The sequence below is a fragment of the Squalius cephalus genome, assembly GCF_949319135.1.
Source record: "Squalius cephalus genome assembly, chromosome: 15".
NCBI lineage: Eukaryota > Metazoa > Chordata > Actinopteri > Cypriniformes > Leuciscidae > Squalius > Squalius cephalus.
Genome location: NC_137136.1, coordinates 24,527,062 through 24,549,815, shown reverse-complemented (window position 1 = coordinate 24,549,815; position 22,754 = coordinate 24,527,062). Strand labels below are relative to the sequence as shown.

Sequence of the window (22,754 nt, the reverse complement as noted above, 5' to 3'; positions counted from 1 at the left end):
TCTCTATACAGCACTCTGACTCTGTAGGCATTATTGTCCGACTCGAAATGAACACCATTACTGAGAGTTTCTGATATTATCATTATTCAGTGAGATGAAATTGTCCTGAGAGACTGAGCGCGAGCTCATGAAGCTCCGCCCCCTGTGCCGTGCAGCAGCAGCTTATTTGCATTTAAAGGGCACACACTAAAACAGCAGGTTTTCCTTGATTTACCCCGGTCTTAAAGTAAAAAGATATGTGAAAAATAGTAGTACCGTATTTTTCGGACTATAAGTCGCTCCGGAGTATAAGTCGCATCAGTCAAAAAATGCGTCATGAAGAGGAAAAAAACATATATAAGTCGCACTGGACTATAAGTCGCATTTATTTAGAAATTTATTTCACAAAATCCAAGACCAAGAACAGACATTTAATCTGAAAAGGCAAGTTATTCAACTACACAGTAGCACACAGAACAACAGGCTGAATAGGTGTCCGGTGTGTTAACGCAACACATTAACAGTTATTCAGCTACACAATAGCAAAAAAGAACATATACCTGGGAGGCTGAATAGGCTAAATTAACATAAGCCACGAGTCCAACAAGAAATTTACCAGTAAACAAGTTCACCAAGCTCCCGCGATCTCATTCCAAAACATCTTCTTCATCCCTTGGTGTCGCTTCTGAACAACTCCGCCAACTAGAGCGCCCTCTCGCGGCTGTAGACGGTAATGTTTTCTCTTGGTTCATCTCAGTCTGAATTAATTTTGATATATAAGTCGCACCTGATTATAAGTTGCAGGACCAGCCAAACTATGAAAAAAAGTGCGACTTATAGTCCGGAAAATACGGTATTTAATTAAATGCATTTACGGTGAGATTACTATATTTTATTTAATTAAATGCATTTATGATGAAATGATTACATTTTCATGTCAATTTGTGTTCATTTTGTCACTTTAATTCAGCGTTTGCAGCACAGCAAAAATAGACTCGGTGCCGAAACGATCGCTGCACTGCTGTATACGCACCGCAACTGGAACGGATCGACGGACCGCATCCGCGTGCAGTGTGAAAGCTCTAACCTGTTAACATGGGTACGGAAAAAAATACGCACCGCATACGCACTGCAAACGGAGTATGTGTGAAACGGGCGTAGGTCGTTTGTCATGGTTGTAAAAAAACAATGGCTATCTGACATCTTTGCCAAGCGCAAACCAGTACAGAAGTAATCAAATTATCTGGGAGGGTCATGCCTTTTTTCACAATCATTTTGGAGGGTCATAGAAAAATGTATTGCTGGCGAAGGGAGGGTCAAGTCTATTTTGACTATAGATCTCAAAACTCCTCCGGTAGCCCCTTAAATAAAAAACGAACAGCCCCCAGACATGGTATCTTAGAAAGCTGCATAATTGTTCTTACATTTGGGAACAGTTTTGGTGTCAGAAGTAGAGCTGCATGATTCTGGATAAAGTGAGAATAACCTTTTTTTAATTTTTATTTTAAATAGAGATCATGATTCTAAACAAAAACATAATTTACTAGAGGTTCTGACAAAAATAGCTGCAGTCTATTTACTAAATATTTAATAATATGAATTATTATTATTTTTAATTGGTTTGAATGAATGACTCACTCATAAAGACTTGTTTCATTACTGGATGAATCAGTGTTTTTGAATGAATCTCTTGAGTGATCTCTTGAGAATCTCTATTCAATGACAAATACATTTTTTAACAGTCGCTTCTCGCCACTTGATACAATCTTTTTTTCAGTCAGGTTACTTTCAAAAGGTGATTTACTCTATTTTGATCGCTAACATACACATCAGTGTTTATATAAATATTATATTATATATTTAAAGTCCCCCTGTGGTGAAAATCAAGCTATTAATGTTGTTCATATGTCTATGTGGTGTTAATATTTGTAATATTTAATAAGTCAACACCATTGCTGAGTATTTTCTCTTTAAACCAAAGACAGTCTCCAAAACATGGTTTTAAATCACTGAACTGCATATACTTAATGAGGCAAGGGTCTAGAGTTACATTCAAGCTATTTTAAGGCATGAAGAAAAAAAATTCAAAGTTGAGTTTTAAGGGATACAATTATTGACTACAGGGGGACTTTAGGTATATATTAAGAACTGTGACAATTTAAATTATTGTAACAGAAATAGTGATACTTGTGTGGTTGAAAAGACTGTTTGTGAAAACTGTCTGTTACATACCAACAGAACACATGACAACTACTCTCTTGGTCAGTAGCCAATGCAGATTTGAATGTTCGCTGTGATCGTACTTGTCAAAGGTTTAATAGACATAGCCGAATTGTTGTCATTTAGGAATAAGGTCACATGGGTGTTTGAATCGGGATCGCGATCTTTTAAATGATTAATCGTGCAGCTCTTGAAAGAAGTTTATCTGTAATACGGGCAGATCACTAGGTTTTGGACCAGAGCACATGGAGTAGAACACAGACAATCACATGCATTCATTCACTGGGCATGTTTCAGGTAGATTACTAACCTTTGGCATGAGGTCGATCATTTAGAATACTCTAAATTCATTAACATTTGAACAAGGTTAAGACCAAAGTCATGTGCATATGCATGTGTTATGAAATTGGATTTTTTTTTTGGTAATAATTTTATCTGTGCGTACAAATAAGAATAATTTACACAATTATTACTGAATGAGACTATGTGTTTTCCTACAGCTCAAACAATAGAGAATGGCGCTAAGGTCATGGGTTTGATTCCCATGGAAAGGCAAAAACTGACAAACAATTTGTGACAATGTGTGACAAACCGTGTAAACAACGTCTCTTTAAGCTTTTGTGTATAAATGCATAAATGCGAAATGCAGATCAAATGAACCCTGCCTTTTTACCTATTTCATTTCTCAATTTACCTCATCCTGGTTCATCATTGCACATCATTCCAGAAAAAAAAAATCTTTCAACAAAATAAATAACTTGGTGACAAACTATTTAGCAATATATTTTAGCAAAACTTGACTTCATTTTGGCCTAAAAAAAATCGATTTCCAGTCTGGTCCTTCATTTTATTTTATTTTATTGCTGAATATCACATTTAGCCTAACTGTTGACTTAGTTTTTGTGAAATAAATTTCAAACAATTACAAACTCTAAAATACTTAGAGTTTACAAGAGCACATAAGTCAACATTCAGTTGTAAACCATTAGTAATAATTGTAGGGTATTATCATTCAAATTCTTTAACATTGTGTGCTTTGTGAGATTAGCTGCAGTACAAATTTAATTCACAGTACACATTTAAGTGTACTGTACTGTACAAGTGTAGTGTACAAGCAGCACATATTTAAAGTCACCTACCTGTTCAGGATGCTCGCTGCCTGTGATTTCAGCCACAGTGTTGAACGAGTCAACATCTGGCAGTGTTTGGGCCGCCATTGTCAGACGCACCACAATCCTCTGGCCTCTGCGGGCCATCCTGGCCATCATCTGGGCATCCTCGATAGTGATGCAGGCGGTGGGGATCTGAACCACTCCAGGCTGGTACCACTGCCAGCCAGTGTGGGGACTGAAAACAACACCACGTGTGGGTTAAAAACATACAAATCTGCTTTTAAGTGTTTCATGAATTATGTTTTACAATATACGCAACCGATCAAAGGTTTTGAATATATTAATGTATTTTAATGTAAGGCTCTTATTCATTTATTTGATCAAAAATACAGTAAAAACTAAGTAATATTATTATGAAGTTTTTTTTTTTTTTTATTCCTGTGATGGCAAAGCTGAACGTTTTAGCAGCCAGTACTCAGTTTTTATTTTTTTTTTATTTTTTTTTTTTTTTGGTAACTCTGAGTTTTTAATGATTCTTTGATGAATAGAAAGTTCAAAAGAACAGCATTTATTTGTTTTGTAACATTATGAATGTCTTTCTGTAAAATTATGAATTTAATGCATCCTTTAATGTAACTTAAAAGTATGAATTTCTTTTTTTTTAAACTCCTGAATGGTAGTTAATCACAGTTTCCACAAAAATATTAAGCAGCACAATTGTTTTAAATATTGATAACAATAAGAAATGTTTCTTGAGCACCAAATCAGCATATTTGAATGATTTCTGAAGGATCATGTGACACTGAAATATTAAAAACATTGTATATAATATAATATGTATTACTATAAATACTAAATATTTTTACAGTATTTTTCATCAAATAAATGTAGCCTTGGTGAGCATAAGAAACTTCTTTCAAAAACATTAATTATTCCAAACTTTTGACCTGTAATGTATTTTATTTTAAGATACCATTCTAAACAAATAATCTCTGGAGCGTCAGTCTTGAAGGTTACTTTTAAATTGATTTGAATCAACTTCTTTTGTTTACACGTTATTCAAATTTCTATTTGAAAAACCAGTAGCCTTTATTTTACAGTGGCAGTCCTTTTAATGATGACTTCAACAGTGCGATGATTCTGACCTGTTGATGGAGAACGGAGTTACTGAACGGATAAGAGAGGCAACGGCTCCAACTTTAGCAGCTTCTGAGGCCCCTGAGGCCCGATAGGCTACAGTCTCCCCATAGCTGACAAACGGCTGGTTATACACAACGATTTTCCCTTTAGCCTCACTCGCTCGCTTCTTCAACTCTTCAAAAGAGTCCACCACGATTACCTCAGCCTCTATACCTGCCAGGAGAACATAAGCTTAGATATTTGCAGGTGCAGGTATTTAAAAGGTCATGACTAGATGGACTGTGTCTACTAACCCCCTGGAGGAGTTCCTACACTACTACCAAGTCCAAGTATGGCTAAAGTGTGGTTTCTCGGTAGAAGCATCACGGCACTCTCCTCCCCCCGCACCCAGTGAGGGATCTTCACTGGCTCTAGATGCACGTTCTCCAGTCCGTCCTGTCTAAGGGCATTGTACATGTACTTAATGGCCAGGTCTAGGTTCTTAGAGCCACTGACTCTGTTCCCAATGGTATCAGTGAACTCAGCTAGCCTCTCGTAGGAACGGTTCTGGGCTTTTCCATATACTGCGAGGTTTATGATTTGTTGAGCGATGTCAGAGTACTTAGAAACCTCTTTGGATATTTCAGAAAGGGGTTTACTGTCATAACTGTGAGGTCTAGAGTGACACTGTAGAAGACAGCAGAGGATAAGAAGAGTCCGCAGCGCCTGACTGGTGGAGTTATGACCCCAGCTTTTATTGCCAGTCATCTGAAAAGCACATGAGAGATAAAGAACAAGTCAATAATATTTGCAAATATTTGAATATTTGAGTTAAATGAGCCTTAAATAATTATATATATATATATATAAAGTACATTTTCTCTCATCTGTCAGATCTGTAATACAGTTCAACTGATTATTAAATAGTTTCCTGGAACTGTTTTCAACGTGTTTTTTTTTCACCTAGTCGTTTCTGATATGAAAACATTTTATACATTTAAGCAAAAACATTTAAGAAAATCTTTTTTTTTTTTCGATCACTCGCTTACGTTAGAATGGCACAGTAACAATAATAATAACATATACGTTTATATAGGCTACATACTAAAAATACAACAAACTGTTTGATATTATGCACACAAAATAGACCACGTAACGGTTTTTTCTATGTTTTAGGGGAAAGGTATTAGAAAAATAGTATGCATTGAATAATTACGTATTAAAATTAAAATGTATAAATTTACCGGCATGGTTTCACATTGAAAGTACACTGTACATCCCTTGAAAACATTGGGCGCTCATGTGGCTACGGAAAGCGCCCTGGGACAATCACACAAAACGCGTTTAGTATTAATCTGACGAGACGCCTTTCAAAACAACATTCCCAAACCGTTTTAGTTTTATGAAGTAAATCGATGACAATTTATTATTTAAAAAAAAAACATTTCAAATTTAACATTTAAAAAATCACATGTAATTTGTATTTAAATACATTTAAGATGAATATTTTTGTATTTTCAAAATATATAAAATATATTTGCCAGTCAACCTCTTTATCAAGGTACTGATTTCCTGCATCAACTAGTTCAGACACGCCCCTTCCCCCAACCCCAACATTCATGCATGTGAGCTGCAGTACAACTCAGCATTGGATCAGCAATTTTTTTGGGGAAATTATGACACTACATATCATAGCGACGATATAAAGTGTGAATTGGGGTAAGCAAATTTATCTGTGCAGCTTTTAGAGGGCAGGAATTATTGGAACATTGTAGCAGAAAAAGAAACACTGGTGAATGATGTGGAATGATGATGATGAATGACCACAAAAATCTTCCGTTTAGTTTTATTGTTCATAAAAAAGAATAATGAATGAGGGGTAAATAGTGCCAAATGAATCTAAATTAATTCTAATTTTACATTTTTTGATAAACTTTCTAATTTTTATAAACTTATAGAAACAAATAAACTTTAAATAAAATAAATATAAAATTATTAGCATTGGACTACCTGCAAAAAAAAAAAAAAAAAAAAAAAAAAAAACTTAATTTCAGTTTATGCTGTGTTATCAAAACTGATATTGAGAGTTGTGAAACCATGATATATTGTTACTGTGAAGTAAAATTGAGATTTTGGTCATATCGCCCTTCCATATTCTTTGCTAGATAGCGTAAAACATTCCCACAGTTTTACATACAGTATGAATTTTTTAATAGTGTTCACCACAAGTAATTACATTGTAACCTGGTCAGAAATAAGTATATAAATGGCTGCTATTTTGCATACGTTTATTTGTAATTGCCAGAAAGAAATAAAGAAACAAAGAATGACAGAGAGGGCAGAGATGATGTTAGGAATTAAAAGTCAGTAGGCCTATGTAGTTTCTTCATTCTTCATTTCTTCTGAGATCACCAGATATTCACCCAAAAATCTATATGGTTTAGTGAATAATTATCATACAGTATTATATGTTTGGTATCATTTGAAATGTCTCAGTGCGACTGGTACATATGTCTCATTCCCAAAGAAGTAAACCAAAAGGTAATAAAGTTCTTAAGAGTTTAGAGATAACTTACACATAGAGGAGGGGTGGGTCCTCCAGGCAAATGGCATTCTGCTCCAAAAAGGTGTAAACTCTAAATGCAAATTCCAAATCCCCATTGTTAGCAAATGTTTCCATGTGAAAGAAGTTTCTGTCTATATAAAGAAATGCAACAAGAGGCTCAGGGAGATTTGTAACTCATATTAGCCAGTGATGCGGAGTGTATGCAGGCATTCTGCATGTATTTTATAATGGCAGGTTCGCATCTTCTCTCTATACTCCAGAGCATTTGATATTTTGTATTTATTATCTTTGAACTGATTATGAAATTGGCATAATACATTTACCTGAAATAATAAATTGTTACATTTGATTTTATTCTGACTGACTCTGAAATTGTTTTCCCGAGTAGATTAAACAGATTCGTAGGCTATGTTACCGCAAGTTTTGCGTCAGATTAGTGACAACTAATATTTGGCACTAATTCAAGTGTATGTTTTGTAAAGACAAGAAGGGAATTTCCATTTAGGGCAGCAAAAGTGCTGCTTGACCAACCTAAATCTGGGTGTCTTACCTCTGTTTTAATTTAATCTTACTTTAAATAAGTGTACGTGGGAAACCACGCAATGGCCAATCCAAAGCTATAAGACAAGTTGGTTGACTTAAATCTGTAGTAGTGGCCATACCGAAGTAAACGTTACTTTAATTTCAAGTGTATGCAAATCGCAGGGGCTATACCAAAGTTTCGTTGATTGAGTAAGCGTGAATGCAACCGATCTCATGTACAATTACATCTGTTTAGTGACCGAAGCTGACAAGCTTGTGATCATGAGACGCCAGTTAAACAAGGCGTGAGGACCTCTGAGCGACATAGCTTCCTAATATGAAGGGGTAAAATATAAGAGTTAAATAGAACAATCAAATGTATTGCTAAACTATTATATAATTGACCAATAACCAATTGGCAATCTAACCTAAATTTGAAGTTGTGATAAAATGGAGTCAGATATAAAATGGAGTCAGATAAAAACTTAAATGGACTTTGCCACGCGGAAAGACAGTAACAGGCAGAGACGTTCTATCGGATGCCGGCGTTAGACCGATCTAGACGGGCTTACATTACAGAGCACTGAGCACCAGAACAGCCAGGCACAAGAAAAGTTATAGGCTACTTGTATTAAAAGTTAACTGTCATGAGCAGTTAAATGCCCCCACTGGGCAATAAACATGTGCAATATAGAACACTAGGCTATTTATAGTTATATTTATTTAGCACAGCATACCTCTTATTTACACTCCCTTGCATAACATATCTGTACATACTGTCTGTTGTCTATTTTGTGTATTGTTTTGTTTTTTATATACATTTATTGTTTTATTTACTTATTCTATTTTATTCTATTTTTTATCATCTGTCTTGTCGCCATCATTCTGTCTGTACTGTGGAAGCTTCTGTCACCAAGACAAATTCCTTGTATATGGAAACATACTTTGCAATAGCTCTTTCTGATTCTGATTCTGATCAGCTCCAAGTATAACGTAATATGTTGTAATCTTAATAATTCCAGCATGGTGTGAAACTCAGAATGAATTTCATTGTGAATAGATAAGATCCCATACAGCAACATAGTGTCAACCCAGACCTGGCCCATATCTGGTATGTGTGGATTCCACGTGTACCAGATGTGGGCCGGATCTGGGCCGACACTATCCCAGCTAACACAGTTACGTTGTGAAGACGTAACCGGACCGGACCATATTCATAGTAGCGACGTACCACATAACATTCCAGCGACATAACTTTGTGATTCCCATAATTATAGTGGTAAAACAGAATAAGTTATAGTGGTATGTCGCAAGAACGTAACAGGTACGTCTCAGTGACCAAACTGGCATGTTGCGAGGATGTAACATCAAAGGGCCATATTAGTAGGTGCAACGTGCCAAATAAAGTTCCAGCAACATAACTTTGTGATTCCTGTATTCGTTATGGCGACGTTATAACTGTACATTGCTGGAGCGTGGCAGGTACCTCCTACCAACCAAAATTCCACGTCCGCATTTATTTTTAATACACTTCTCACTTTTAGTCCTGGGAATGAAGATGTGCTTGATCCATAACCTTGAAATCCGCATAGATCTGATAAACTCAAACATTTTATTCTCTGCTGTAAAACCTTATAAATTCTAATAGGGAATTGTGTATTGTTTTCAGTTAATACGTTTAGGTATCAATACATATATGTAAAGGAAACCAATACAAACCCCTATTACATTCTAAATAGAAAATGGCCCAAAACCAAACTGCATTCATTTATTAATCAGCATTTATTCAGTGTTACTTTGTACAATTACTAAGCCAATACATTTTGAATATTAACATTTTTTTTTAACCATGTAAAGTGTTAACAAGTTATGAGTACAGAAATTTAACACGCCAATTAATTAATAAAAAAACATAATCAATGAATAATGTAACCAACTATTATTTTTTATTGAAAAAAGTGTCTTATCATTAGGGATGGGTTTAGTTAAATAATGATTTATCACTGATACTTATCAATACTCTTCTTGACACTCTTCTCTATAATTTGGCACAAAAACAATAAAGACATTAAAAAAAAGAAATAAAAAGATTCAGCAGTTTCTTTATTATTAATTTTATTTGCAGAAAATTATAATAATTTCTTAGGATAACAGAATTTATGTTTTAGGTTTACATATTCATTGAATATTGTTCATATGGCGTCACTTACATTTGAATGTCAAAGCCTTCTTAAAATAAATTAAATGAATAAAACTTTTAAATTTGAGATAATAAAAAGAAGGAAAAAAACAGATGTATGGTGATATAGGTAAAACATATTGTGGGGAAAAATGGATATGAAGTTATTTAATAAGCTTCCTCACTTCACCTGTGTTTCCTCTCTGGCAGCAGCTGTCTTCAGAAATGTTGAAATCATGGAGCTTATCTCTGTTGTTAAGGGGTTATTTTGTCGCTGCTAAAATAACAGAACATTTATCAATATTTGTTTACCGTGAAACATCAAAACGCATTTTAACTAGTTTTAGACATTTTTTGCGCTCCGTGTAAGTGACGTCATCGATTAACAGCACATACATTAAGTTAAATATCAGCCAACTTCCAATCACCCATTCTACTGACAGCAAAACCTTTACAAGACTAACAAAAAATCTCGTCTACACATAAAGACGTGATTAAATAAAAGCACAAACTTTTATAAACAAGAGTTTAGTTAGCCTACAGTTAACGTTAACATTACCTCTTCTGAAAACCAGTGAGATGCTAATCAGGGGGGTAATCCAGCATCCAGAAAGTGTACCATCACTGAGGGCCGCCATTGGCTAACAAGCCATCACCTGCTGTTAGCATTCCATTGACTCCCATTCATTTTGGCGTCACTTTGACAACGAATAACTTTACATCTGAGGCCTTTAAAGACTCCATTTGTCCATTAATTATTTCTAAAGAAACACGAAAATGTATAAAAGGCTCCATTACCTTGTATCTTACGTTATGGCCCCGTAGAAGCCGTTTTTGTAAAAAATAGGCTAACGATTGCGTCAAAACCATGCGACTCTCTGTCGCACAGTAGATGTATGTTACTGTATGGACAGGAGGAGAAGCTTGCGGGCAATCGGGGGGACGTGGAGGCAAAATTACAAAGTAATTAATCAGAATACTTAGCAAAAGTTGCTCCTGCTCCTAGCTCATGGACACCTCCTACTCACACTCTCCGTCTCTGCAAGTTTCGGAAGGGAATGATTCAGATTTCTCTTGGCACAGCTACTAGAAGACAGACGGGTTGCTCACGTCACATCTAAGTCGTCAAGCTCAGTTTGAGTCGGCGCAGTACGGTCAGCCATCAGGAAGTGAGTGCTTCTAATTGACTTCACTTTTCTGCGTTGAATCCAATGGGGTCGCTGTGTCCATTTCTTTTACTGTCTATGATTGTGCCTTGGCATGGCACAGCGCGGATGAATCCAATGTTTTGAGGAGAATGTGTGGCTGTCAATCACCGCGCCGGTGTGGAAACTGTCATTCGCAATCACAGATTCTACTTTTTGGAAGTATGACCAACATAAGAATTTTCACCGTAAAATGTCGTCTGAAGAAGTAAGTAACATCCACTTTTGTTCTGACCAACTAAGGGGAAAAAAGCATTGCAGTAAATCGCGCTGATTAAATCTAACGCTCGCTTTCATATCATGTCAAATCGTGCAAATTATACTTTGTTCTCAAATTGTTAATGTTAACAACATCAGCATTGCGTGACTACATTTAATGCCCTCCCGATATTTATCCTTCATCCTATCGCATGGGCCGGTTGCAGTCTCTTTTTTCTCGAAGTCTTTCGAGTTTTACAACTTGTCACTACTGGTGATTGTCGTTTGAACTTTTCTGGATCCGCCATCAAATTGATAAGTTTAATTATATCAAGTGCTGCGAGAAAAGGCTATAAATCTCCACCTCCAACATCATCACTCGCAATATAGCCTACTAGCCGAGACTCCTTCTTTATGTGTACAGATGTGACGCAATGACGCAAAGACATGCTCAAATGCTTCCACCAGTACCACTGGAATTAAACATTATTACAAGCTTACCATTTTGAATCGAGCTAAGGCAAGCAGATAGTTTTGAACTCTGGCTGGTTAACGTTATGTACTTAACGTTACTCAAAAATTTATTCTGGATAATTTTTAACCCAAAGAAACTACGGACTGCACCTAAATAGTAATATTAAATATTCAACAGGTGTGTGTCAATAACACGTAAGAAAAGTGTCAGGAACAGTTGTGTGTATTATTTGTGTGATTTTAGAGACTAAACTCACCTGAAAGCAGTGAAAACAACAGCGAGAGAGGGAGTTTGCTTCTTGTCAGTTGTGTTTGCTGCGCCGTTTCCATGGCAACTCTGCGCCGCTCCAGGGTTTGAAAGCTACTCGAATGTTCAACGCGCACGCAGTCAAGCGTATATTTACATAAATAAACATCTAGAATTAACACATTATAGGCTAAATTAATAACAAATCTCATGAATTTAAAATATGTTGTCATATGTTGCTGTCTGGGATAAGATGTAATCGAGACAAGATGCAATTAAGTATCTAAACATTTAATATTCGACAACTGTTTTACCATTATTTATTTATTTATTTTTGTTAAATTTCGACATATTTTGACTAATTCATAATTGAATGTGAGACGACAATAATATTACAAAGTCTTGAAATTTCGACATATAAGGCATACCCTTACAAAAAATAAACACTTCAAGTTAATTTTATTAGGTATACTTAAGTAATGTTCAAGTATATTTTAAGTATACTTTATATTGTAAATGCACTAATAAGGTGTCAGATATAACCCAGGATTTCCACCCCGGAATTGTCTTGCTCTTTAATAAAACGTACCTCTACTGTTACTGTTACACTGACAAAAACCTATGAGAAAGGATTTACTTTCATACACTGTTGAAAGGTTATACTGATAGCTATACTGGCATACTGATAGTTTACTAGTCAAATACATGTAGCACATTTTTTAGTTTATGAAAGTACACTTTGAATTATACTCTCAGTAAACTACTAGTTTAGTAGTTTTATACTGCAAGTTTTCTTTATACATCAATATTTTCAAACAATGTAAGTTTATAAGACAGTATGTAAAACTGAGCATTTAATAGGCTTCTCAATCTAAAAAGTAAACACAACTACAAGCCAAGTATACTTAGAATACTTAATCATACTTTTAAGTATATGTATTCAAGTATAGGCCAAATACTTTTCTGGCAGTAGTAAGTGCAAATTTAAGTGTATTTCTGATAAGTACATAAAGTATATTTCTGAGAACATAAAAAGTAGACAAAGTATTATATTTTTAGTTTAAAAGAAGTATATAATAGCACACTTGAATAACTCATTTTTCGTAAGGGTAAGATTAAGAGTGAATGTGTGCATAATAGCCTAGAGCCCTATAACAAATATTAGCCTGGCAACACGAATTAGCCAGGCAACACAAATTTGATGTCATGTCTGAGCAACACGCAACACTAAAACGCTAAATGACAACAAAAAAATGATTCAGTTATGCATATACAGTTGCTCACTTATGCATATATTTTCTAGAATAGTTGTGGACAGGTGTTGTGACAAGTAAGTGTGAGATTCTTTTGGAATAAAACAGCCTTTGTGGCAACTTGTGCGTTTAGTACATTTTCCTGTCAGAGCTTTAACATCTAGGGATAAATCCCAGAGCAATCTTCTTCAGAGGTGTTACATTTCCACCACAGCTTGTGTTTGATGGTCCAAAGAGAGCTGAGAGACACTTGGCATGCATATTGATTCATCATGTACATATTCATGCACACAGTGATTGAACAGTTGAGAATAATCTCCAAAGAGAGGTGCACAAGGTGAATTCAGGTTGATGCGCAAGAAGCGTAATTAAAATACCATGAGAAAATGTTTATTCAGTAGTGTTTTTTTTTTTATGAAATACAATACTGTTTCTGTAATTCTGTGACATTACCACTCATCACATTTCTCCAGTTCTAACTTTTAACATCATTCTGATGCACAAATGTCCTTAAAATCCCTGTAGAACTGTTTCAGAACAGTAGGCACTTCAAGGGCTTCTAAAACATTTGTGAATATACATTTTCATAGATTTTTTGAACTAACATATTACATATAATATGTAGTATATAAATAATTATATTCTATAAATTATTGTATATTAACATATACAGAGACGTCGTTGACTCTAAATGGTCAGGTCTTTAAAAGAAACATCGGAAATGCACATGAAAAGAAGAGTAAAAATGAGCAGATGTGATTCACGTTATTAATCATCATCACTGTTAACAACACTGTTTGAGTCTTTGGAAGGTCAGAGACATTCAGCAGAATATGCTCGAGTCAGAAACAAAAGAGAAATCATTTTAAAAGCTGCTTTAGCGTGAGGGATAATATTATGAAATAAAGAAAAATGGCCTTCATTAGGGTTTCTGTCAAAAATGAACATTGAAAATGTGTCAACTGAGAAGAATGTGGGTGTAAAAATCAGTAAAACTGCAGAATTTTACTGGGTAAATGATGTTAACTTGTCATGGAAGATTCATTCTTGGTCTCATTAAACTTGTTAATAATCCATATCTTATTGTAATGAGCCTTTTTTTCCATCCAAGTGTTGGGTAACTGGATATCAAAAAGTTTTGCTGGGGGTTCTTGACCTTGATAAGCTTGTGTGCAGTGCAAACTTATATCATAGTTACAGTAATCTTAATAATTTAAGTCAATTACTGCAATATTGAAGTATGTTATGAATGGAGTTGTGGCAGACTTTGATGAAACTAAAAGACAGAAGAAGAGTGAATGAAGGAGTACAAGAATGGAGAAATGTGTTCTTAGCTTTAGGCAAAGTAGAATGCGAACTTTCAGGGACTTAACACTGTACCAACTACATTAAAATCATGAAATATAACAAAATACATTTAAACATTCTGCAGTATGCTGTGATCTTTGAATGATTTCATATTGGCCAGACGAAAATACAAACATTCAGTTTGACTGAAGAACATAATGGCACAAGCCAAGGGGAGAAATACCCTTTACAAAACCGATGAGATGAAAACTAAATTACTGATAAAGTCCACACTGAGATAAGTTACTCAAATGTAATCAGTGGAAAATTAAAGGTATCAGATATAACCCAGGATTTCCACCCCGGAATTGTCTTGTTCTTTAATAAAACGTACCTCTACTGTTACAAAGTAGTCACTGACTAAAACCTGTGAGAAATGATTTACTTTCATACACTGACAACAATTGTTTTCAAAAACCATAGAGAAACAATCTTTGACATTTTTGATCCCAAAAGAAAATACAAGCCCCGGTTGGGTTTGTAAAGCAAAATTACTTTTTTGTTACATTTTTAAATAAGTAAATGTTCCCCGTAAGAAAAAATCCCCTCGATGTGCTACCAATCCAACGCTACTCTTGGAGAGGAGTTGCTTGTCATAATGATGTTACTGTTGGCAATGACTGGTGTTTCAGGCGTAGAACTCTTTACTCGGAGCCTTCTGATAGGCTGAGCTGGGTGGCTTGCGCTCTCCAAGGTCATAGCTCCCCTCATCCTTCTTTCTCATACGGTACACCAGAAGGAGGATCAGGAAGATGGCAAACAGGAAGCCGATCACTCCGCCGGCTATAACCGCTGCACCAAGAAGAATGACACCATGTCAAACAAAAATAATAATATCTAACACACACATGCATCTTCAACAAAGGCTCACAGCTACAAATCAAATGAATGAAAATATCAGTGAAATGAACACAGAGGTCCTGTTTACACCTGGTATTAAGATGCATTTTGGTTGGTTGGATCACAAGTGGACGACACCAAATACAGGTATAAAAGGGGTCTAAAACATTTTGAGCTTGTGCACTTTCGACCACATCCAGATGTAGTTGAAAACGCATTCAACCGGATTGCTTTCATAGTGTAAACGTTCATGTGGTCGAATGCATTCGAACGGCCACAAAAGACCACCTCATCGTCTACTGACCTAATGCATAAACACTATGGGAAACGCACTATCCAGAAGGGATTTAAACTTTGTCGGCTAAAGACCCAAGTTTAGTTTGAAGATGAAAAACATACCAAGCACAATGTTCTCTCACCATTCCTATTTCTAACACACACTCACAGTGTTTGGTGTGGTCTTGCGGCTGTCAGAGCAGAAACGAAAGCTGCTACTCTCCGTATGTTTTAACGTCGTCTCCTGTTCGTATGTAAATTGCGCAAGCATATTTCGTCCATTAGATCGAAAGCCCGTTCATTTACCAGCCCATAGACCTTCCCTTTGAAAAAATCAGGACAGAAGTGATTGAAATTCGACAAAAGAGACGGATTTAAACACCAGGTGTAAACGGGTTTGTGTCTCCCTCGTCTACTTGTGATCCGATCGACCAAAACACATCCTAATACCAGGTGTAAACAGGGCCAGAGACATCTGAAATGGTTTGTCAACTTATTCATTTACAGAAAATAGATTGGGTGATTTTGATTACTTCAACATAATAAAGATTTTTATAGCATTTTGTCTTTAACGTCTTAATAGGGGACTGAAATGTTCCCCTAACTGAAAAATCCCCCTTCTGTGTGCTGTTCATTTTAAACATACCTGCCAGCACTTCTGTCCTTTGGAAGAGATTCTCTGTGCGAACCTCATGAAGCGGGTCAGCATCTTGTACAGCACTCGGTGAGCTGGTGGCTTCAGTGGTGACCTGGGGCTTTTCTGTCTGATCGTTTGAGATCTAAAAAACAGTAAAAGAGGGAGCAAGAGAAAGACAGCTAAACATCAAAATTGCTGACACAAAAAACAATTCAGCTTGTAGATGGTGTCGGAAAAAGTGAAAAGATTCAATAACAAGATTGAAGGATCCAACATAACAGTGGTGTTCAGTAAAACTGCGAAAGACAGCAGGTCAGTGTATGCGTCAAAGAGGGGCAATATCACAAGTTGTCACAGTTTTGCAGACTGTGCAGGTTTTCGGAGAAGTGGGAGTCAGCAAAAGCTTTGATAGTGTCAGAAGCAGTACGACTGAAATGGGCGAGCAATTGCACCTCTGGTCCCGTGTCTGACTCAATGAATGTCTCTATGCTGATTTTGTCCATCTCTCTGGAAATGGAGGACTCCAAGCTGGGGCTGCTGGTGTAGACAGGCTCCTGAGTAGACCCCGCATTGAATTCTGGGTACCGCGCAATTACCGTGGAAGTGTCTTCATCATCATCTGTGTCACTAAAACCTAAAGAGATGAGTGAGAAATAAAGAAATTATATAAGTCAGCCATTAGAATGTTTGTTGCAAACCTTGAATTTGATTGGCTGAGCAGAGTTTTTTACTCAGCTTGTCTTTTTTGTGCATTCCAAACACTCTGGAATTTTTAAAGGAGAACTTGGTAACTTTTTTAACTTAATAAAACTGTCTAGAATTCATTTGGATGGTTAAACAACCTGTTCTGGTGATATTGGTGACTTTCCCCGCTCCCCCCAGCGTTCCCAGGCGGAAAACCAACCTTGCAACTTGGGGACTACCGTCCCGGCAAGATAGAAATTGGAAGTCTCGTGAGAAGCGAGAACGAGCGCGAAACACGAATTGCTTTACGGCAATTCGACATAAACACACACGCATGTATTACCAGATTACCCACCTCGGTAGACATAGCTCCACACGATACAGTTGGCTTGCTCCGATCATAACACACGCACATGAGCAGCTGTAGAGAGGGGGAGGAGGCCGCCGCAAGTGAGTTTTTTACGACCGTGTTGTGAAATATACGCCCCCCCCACAGCTGTAGGGGGAGCTCGTGGGGAAAACATGCGACAACAAAGGAAAAATCAGCGAAGAAGTGACAAGAGTTCGCTAGAGTTGCCGAGTTCTCCTTTAATTGTCTCTTTCTGGGTGTTACAATAATATGCCAGCAGGTAGAGAAAAGTGTCTGTCTTTATGAGTGTGTCATTTGAATCATTCACTCAACTAACTCTTTCAAAAACATTGATTCATTCATGAATATAACAAGTGGCTGCCTTTGTGATTGACTCATCTGAATCATTCACTCAACCAACTCATTCATAAACAATGATTCATTCATGAACAAAACAAGTGGCTGTCTTTATGAGTGAGTCATTTGAATCATTCACTCAACCAACTCATTCAAAAACATGGAATGAGTCCAAAATCACATACTCTCTTGATACTATTTTGAATAAGTACTTACTTTGTGACCACTAAAAACGCACATTGTATATAATATGAATGTAATCCAGACATATTGCATTCCCCATGTAGTCATTAAATGTAATTTCAAATCCTCTTCTGAGGTCTCACGGGATAGTAAAGTGTCTATCGTATGTATACTTCAGAATCTTGCGGGAAGTAGTAGGTCATCTGGGTACTGTTTTACTACTGTATTTTGCCTATTATATAGTAGGGAAGTATGCGATTTCAGATGCAGCCACGGATTCATTCATAAACAAAACAGGAGTTTACTGTATGAGTGAGTAACTGAATCATTCACTCAACTGTTTCATTCAGGACTGAAAATACAACTGTCTATTGCCTGAAGGAGCGCAAAAGTTAATTCAGCTGTGGCTTAGTTTGAAACAATTTTTCACTGACAGCAAAAACAGATAAAGTCTCTGTTTGAGTATAGTGTCTAAAATAGAATTACCTCAATAATATTTCCTTAGATTTGCCTATGGTCAAATCACAAACACTTGACGATTTTGAAAATATGAGGTTTTGCAAATGTTGACCTATGATGTTATGGTGTGATGAGACTATAATGACATACCAATGGCCTGAGCTTTACTTTGAACATTCCAAAAGTCTCACTTTCTTGGACTTTCAGTTCAGCGTAAATACAACGATACAGAATAGGAATGCAAAATCAGCACTTTTGCTTAAAGTGTTTCCAAAAGAGACAGGTGAAATGCATTAAATGTATAAATATTTCAACCGTTCTCTCCATTTTGCACTGTAATTGTGCCAGGTACAAGGCACTGCGGTACAGCAGTAAGAGGTAGAGAAATGACTTATTAATAATGCAGAATTTCTGTATGGAGCGGACATCTGCTGAGTGACTATGGTGGTCTTGGCTGACCGCGTTTGACTGCAGGTGAAACATCTGTCCGCTCAAAGGGTGGGCAGCATTGTCTAGCAACCACCTAGTAGACCTTCTATTAACAACACATTAGACAACCTTTAACCACAACAACACTGGCTCTGTGGCTTAATTGTAAATACATCATTAAATTGTTTTTCTAGTACATGTACTATACATGCCCCAATAGTAAGTAAAAAAGCAGATATAAAAGCATAATTATGTATTTTTTTTAGTTGAGTGATTATATAGGATAAACATTACAAGACTCTAACTAGACAATACTTTTCCATTTTTTATTCGATGCAAACCCCCACAAGGGTGTTTTGGGTGGTTGCCAGGGCATTTTTATGCAGTTGGTTTTAAGTGTTTTTAAGTACATTGTCTACAGCTACTTCCTGGTCAAATAAGCCTTTCCACATGTTTCTTTGGTCCTATTCCAAATGGCACACTTGGTGTGGACTTGCGTTGTCGGTCGTGTGACGTGTCCTAGTGTCTGTGAAGACCGGAGGGTGTCCCATTTGTCATTGTAAGTTTCAAAAGTCCAAAGCAGACTACTACCCAACAATAGCGGCATTACCAAAGTGTGGACTTGGAGGTGAAAGAAAGGAGAAAGGAATTTTGAGGGAAAAAAAGTCCATTGTCCATTGCCAATAGTGTAGACTTGTATAAAGTACAGCTCACATAGAAGTCACTTTCAGACTAAGTAGCTTTCTGTTGGTCAACTCAGTGACTTAAGCGATCAACTTGAGTGATATCTGCATGGGGAACTTTTTTGCCCTCACTCAAAACTCCCGATCATATGGTTTTCTATTGGAATGACTGGATTTTTGTTGAGCAATGTTAAATGTGACCTCACCTTTAGGCTTGCATTTGAGACAATGCCTTTGATATTCTAGCCCCTAGATCGCCACCAATGATCTCTAGGATCAACTTAGACTCACAATGCTTTTGGGAAATGCACACCTGATCACTTAGGGGCAAAAGTAGCAATACACCTCTCCTCAACAAGCCACATGATTAGAGATTATCATTCACAAGCAGTGTGGGATGAGTTATGCGCCAAAATGGAACACTTGGTGTTAGGGGTTTGTTGAGTAATAGTCATAATATTATATTTATGGTCTCTTGAGACTGAAGATGCCTCAGAACAACAATAGTAATACAATAAACTGTTATAGAATCAGTAACAGTGATACAGAATCAGAAACAATCCTTACCAGATCCTGAACCAGAAGTGAAGTCATCATCATCTAAAGGGTAGTCACCAGACTGCTGGTCATCCAAATAGATGTCATCAGCTGAGGCAGGGGACTGACCCGAGACCAGTACCTGTACAGGTGAACACAAGCAGAAATTTCAGAATAACTTAATTTGAAAATTATATTTTAACATCTAGTAAACTTTCTTTAATGGCAAAGGTTTAGTCATTTCCTTACATATATGAAATGATCTCAAAAAATTCTTCAGTTACTGAAAAAAGAAATGTGCACCACTTAAGTACCATTAACATATCAAACAAAAGCTTATTTACATTTTTCTAAACAACACATAATAAAATCTTGGCAGATTTTGCTTTATGCTGAAGACATAAACAACAGAAATGCCTGCCCAAGGTTCCTCCCACTTCTGTTTCCCTGGAAACTACCTCAAAGGAAAATAATATTTGATTCTCTTCCTCTGGAGAAAACTCTCTGAAAACTCTCTGACCCACTAAACAGACGCTAAAAACCAATCTAAAAGTCAGCATCTGTCATTTTTTTTTGCACATTGTGGAAGTAACAAAAGGTTTATCGCTCTGGGGTAATACTTCAAGGTTGAGGGGTGGCACAAACAGACAGACACGGTCTAGCAAACAAACGCAAGAGGCTATCATTGTTGTCAAGAGAGGGGCAGATGGACCTATGTTTATTTCCAAAACCTATGACCCTTTCTTTTTCATCATGATGGTATCACATCCTCCAGCGACTTCGCCGTCTCCCACAGACTTTTCCATTCACGCTTGCTGAAGCTCAGCCGTCTCTGATCTTCTCCATCCATATTAACCCTTCAGCAAATCACAAAGAGCCACCAACAGCAATGCTTTGTGCACCTATGTGTCATTGTATTTCTTATAACGTGGAGGGCAAACAATGAAATAGTGCATGAAAGCGCTGATATTGTCTGTATGTTTGTGTATTTGATTAAAGTCTACAAGAGCGCCAAACAAGGAGATTGGATAATACTCCAAGCACCTTTGTGTGTAATCTGAATCCTCCTATTCACCCGCAGGATAAATAACGGCACTCAGGTGATAAGGTTCAATATTATAGAGGTCACTCGTGCAGGATAAAAACCCAGGAAGAGTGAAGGGGTTGGATTCAAAGCCTGTACAATAACAGGAGGCTGGAGCGGGCGCTGTTTTCAGAGGCACTGAGGGGGAGATTAAACGGGACTTGAAAGCCAATGGAAGACTAAATAAAGCCACAGAAGTGCCAGAGCCTGTGATCAGCCATGGGTCCCACTCAGGACACCTCAAACATACATCAGCCTCTGTTTGACTCTTCACATTTTTCACAGTCTCCTCACAAAGCGAAGGCTTTCATTAGCCGTCATTGCTCATCGTGACAGAGAACACACAGGAAGACGGGATAAAAAAACCTGTTTAACCTCCACAGCTTACAATAACTGAACTTGAGTGACATAAGGGCTGTGTTGTGTATGAAGCCTAAGGCAGCTGCCTAGACAGTCAATGACTAAACAGCCAGTGTTTTAGTATGAAAGTTCCCAAGCAAATTGGTTTCAGAAAGACTTCAAAGCCACCGTAATGTCACCTCAAATGATCGAGAGCAAATTATTAATGCGAGCTTTAGACATTTCTGAAAATATTTAACGACTACAATGCTTATGTCTGATTAAAGAGGAGTGAAGGTTTAAAAAATCAGACAGCATTTTTTTAATAAACAGGAAGTGATGTAAACAGTGGATTTGAATGTGCCTTGATGCCTTCCTACAAAATAAAAAGTTCTCTTTATGACTTACTCATTCTCTCTTTCTCTTTCTTCCATATAAAGACCATAATATAAAAATGGTATTTGCTAGTTGCAATGCTATTCATTTGCTAAGGTGTTCTGATTGTCATTGCTATGTGGTTGCTAGAGTATTGTTAAGTGGTTTCTAGTGTGTTCTGTGTCAGGTTTCCCAAAAGCATCGTGAGCCTGGTTGATTGTAGAGACCATTGGTGGCAATGGTTTTACAATCTACTTGGGTTTACGGTGCTTTTGGGAAACGTGACATTCAGTTGAATGTATAAATCACAATAACACAAGTCATGCCTATTTTTAGCTAAGCACTAAGTATCTAAAAATATAAGACAGGGAGTACAAAAGTCAAAGCATCTGAGAATATGGAACATGTGTTTCATAAAAACAGCACGTTTATTTTTTTTTAAGTTTAAACTCAACCACCAGTATCAAATCCTAAAATAATTCCAGCATTCATTTTTCCTCATTTTTATCTCTCATATGCAAGCGTGAGTCTCTGTTGCTTAATCCGTCTTCCAGTGAGAACGATTTTGATCCATGCGATTTTCACACCCCTGTGTTTCACGAAAACTGCCTTTAATGAATGGCAAAAGTGATTTAGAAAGTTCTCAAGAAAATCCTAGCGTTTAATTGAATGGGAATGCTCGGAAGAGCTTCGGTGAAATTGCTAATGGGATGAAGGGACTAAAAAGCCACAAACTGAAAGAAACTACTGCAGGTGGAGGAATCATATCTCAGATTTCGGACTGAAGTCACTTTATTTTCTTTACTTTGAGGACGGCCATGAAGGAGAGAGAGACATAAGTGAGGAAAAGAGAAAGAGTGAGAGAGTGCGGTAAGAGTGTGATGGATAATATCTCTCATTCCAAAACAAACTCCTGTCAGCCATATGAAGGTGAGAGCCACATTCCTGAGTTCCCGGACTGCAACACAAGTGCTGTATTGTGCGAGGGTCTGAGTCCCTCTCTTTCAGCCCGTGCCAATGATACAGCTGGACAGGAAACTCTGAAACTCACAACCAGCTCACTCTTCTTACTCAAACAGCCATGCCAAGCAGCCCAGCACA

At 36.9% G+C, this 22,754-nt stretch overlaps 2 protein-coding genes across 2 annotated transcripts in view; both read right to left on the bottom strand.

Annotated features, from left to right (window-relative positions):
- LOC307171808 (carboxypeptidase Q-like) overlaps positions 1-5,753 on the bottom strand; it is a 62,663-nt gene extending 56,910 nt beyond the window's left edge. The window contains exons 1-4 of the mRNA XM_079893668.1: positions 5,675-5,753; positions 4,745-5,198; positions 4,457-4,664; positions 3,339-3,546 (exon numbers count right to left, since the gene is read on the bottom strand). Coding sequence (XP_079749794.1) covers positions 3,339-3,546; positions 4,457-4,664; positions 4,745-5,198; positions 5,675-5,680 — 876 coding nt within the window. The 5' untranslated portion in view covers positions 5,681-5,753. The remainder of the gene's footprint in view (positions 1-3,338; positions 3,547-4,456; positions 4,665-4,744; positions 5,199-5,674) is intronic.
- A 7,689-nt stretch (positions 5,754-13,442) lies between these two features.
- Positions 13,443-22,754, bottom strand: part of LOC307172561 (syndecan-2-like) — a 29,328-nt gene continuing 20,016 nt past the window's right edge. Inside the window, exons 2-5 of the mRNA XM_079895049.1 lie at positions 19,886-19,997; positions 16,627-16,808; positions 16,184-16,316; positions 13,443-15,213 (exon numbers count right to left, since the gene is read on the bottom strand). Of these exons, the coding sequence (XP_079751175.1) occupies positions 15,050-15,213; positions 16,184-16,316; positions 16,627-16,808; positions 19,886-19,997 (591 nt within the window). The 3' untranslated portion in view covers positions 13,443-15,049. The remainder of the gene's footprint in view (positions 15,214-16,183; positions 16,317-16,626; positions 16,809-19,885; positions 19,998-22,754) is intronic.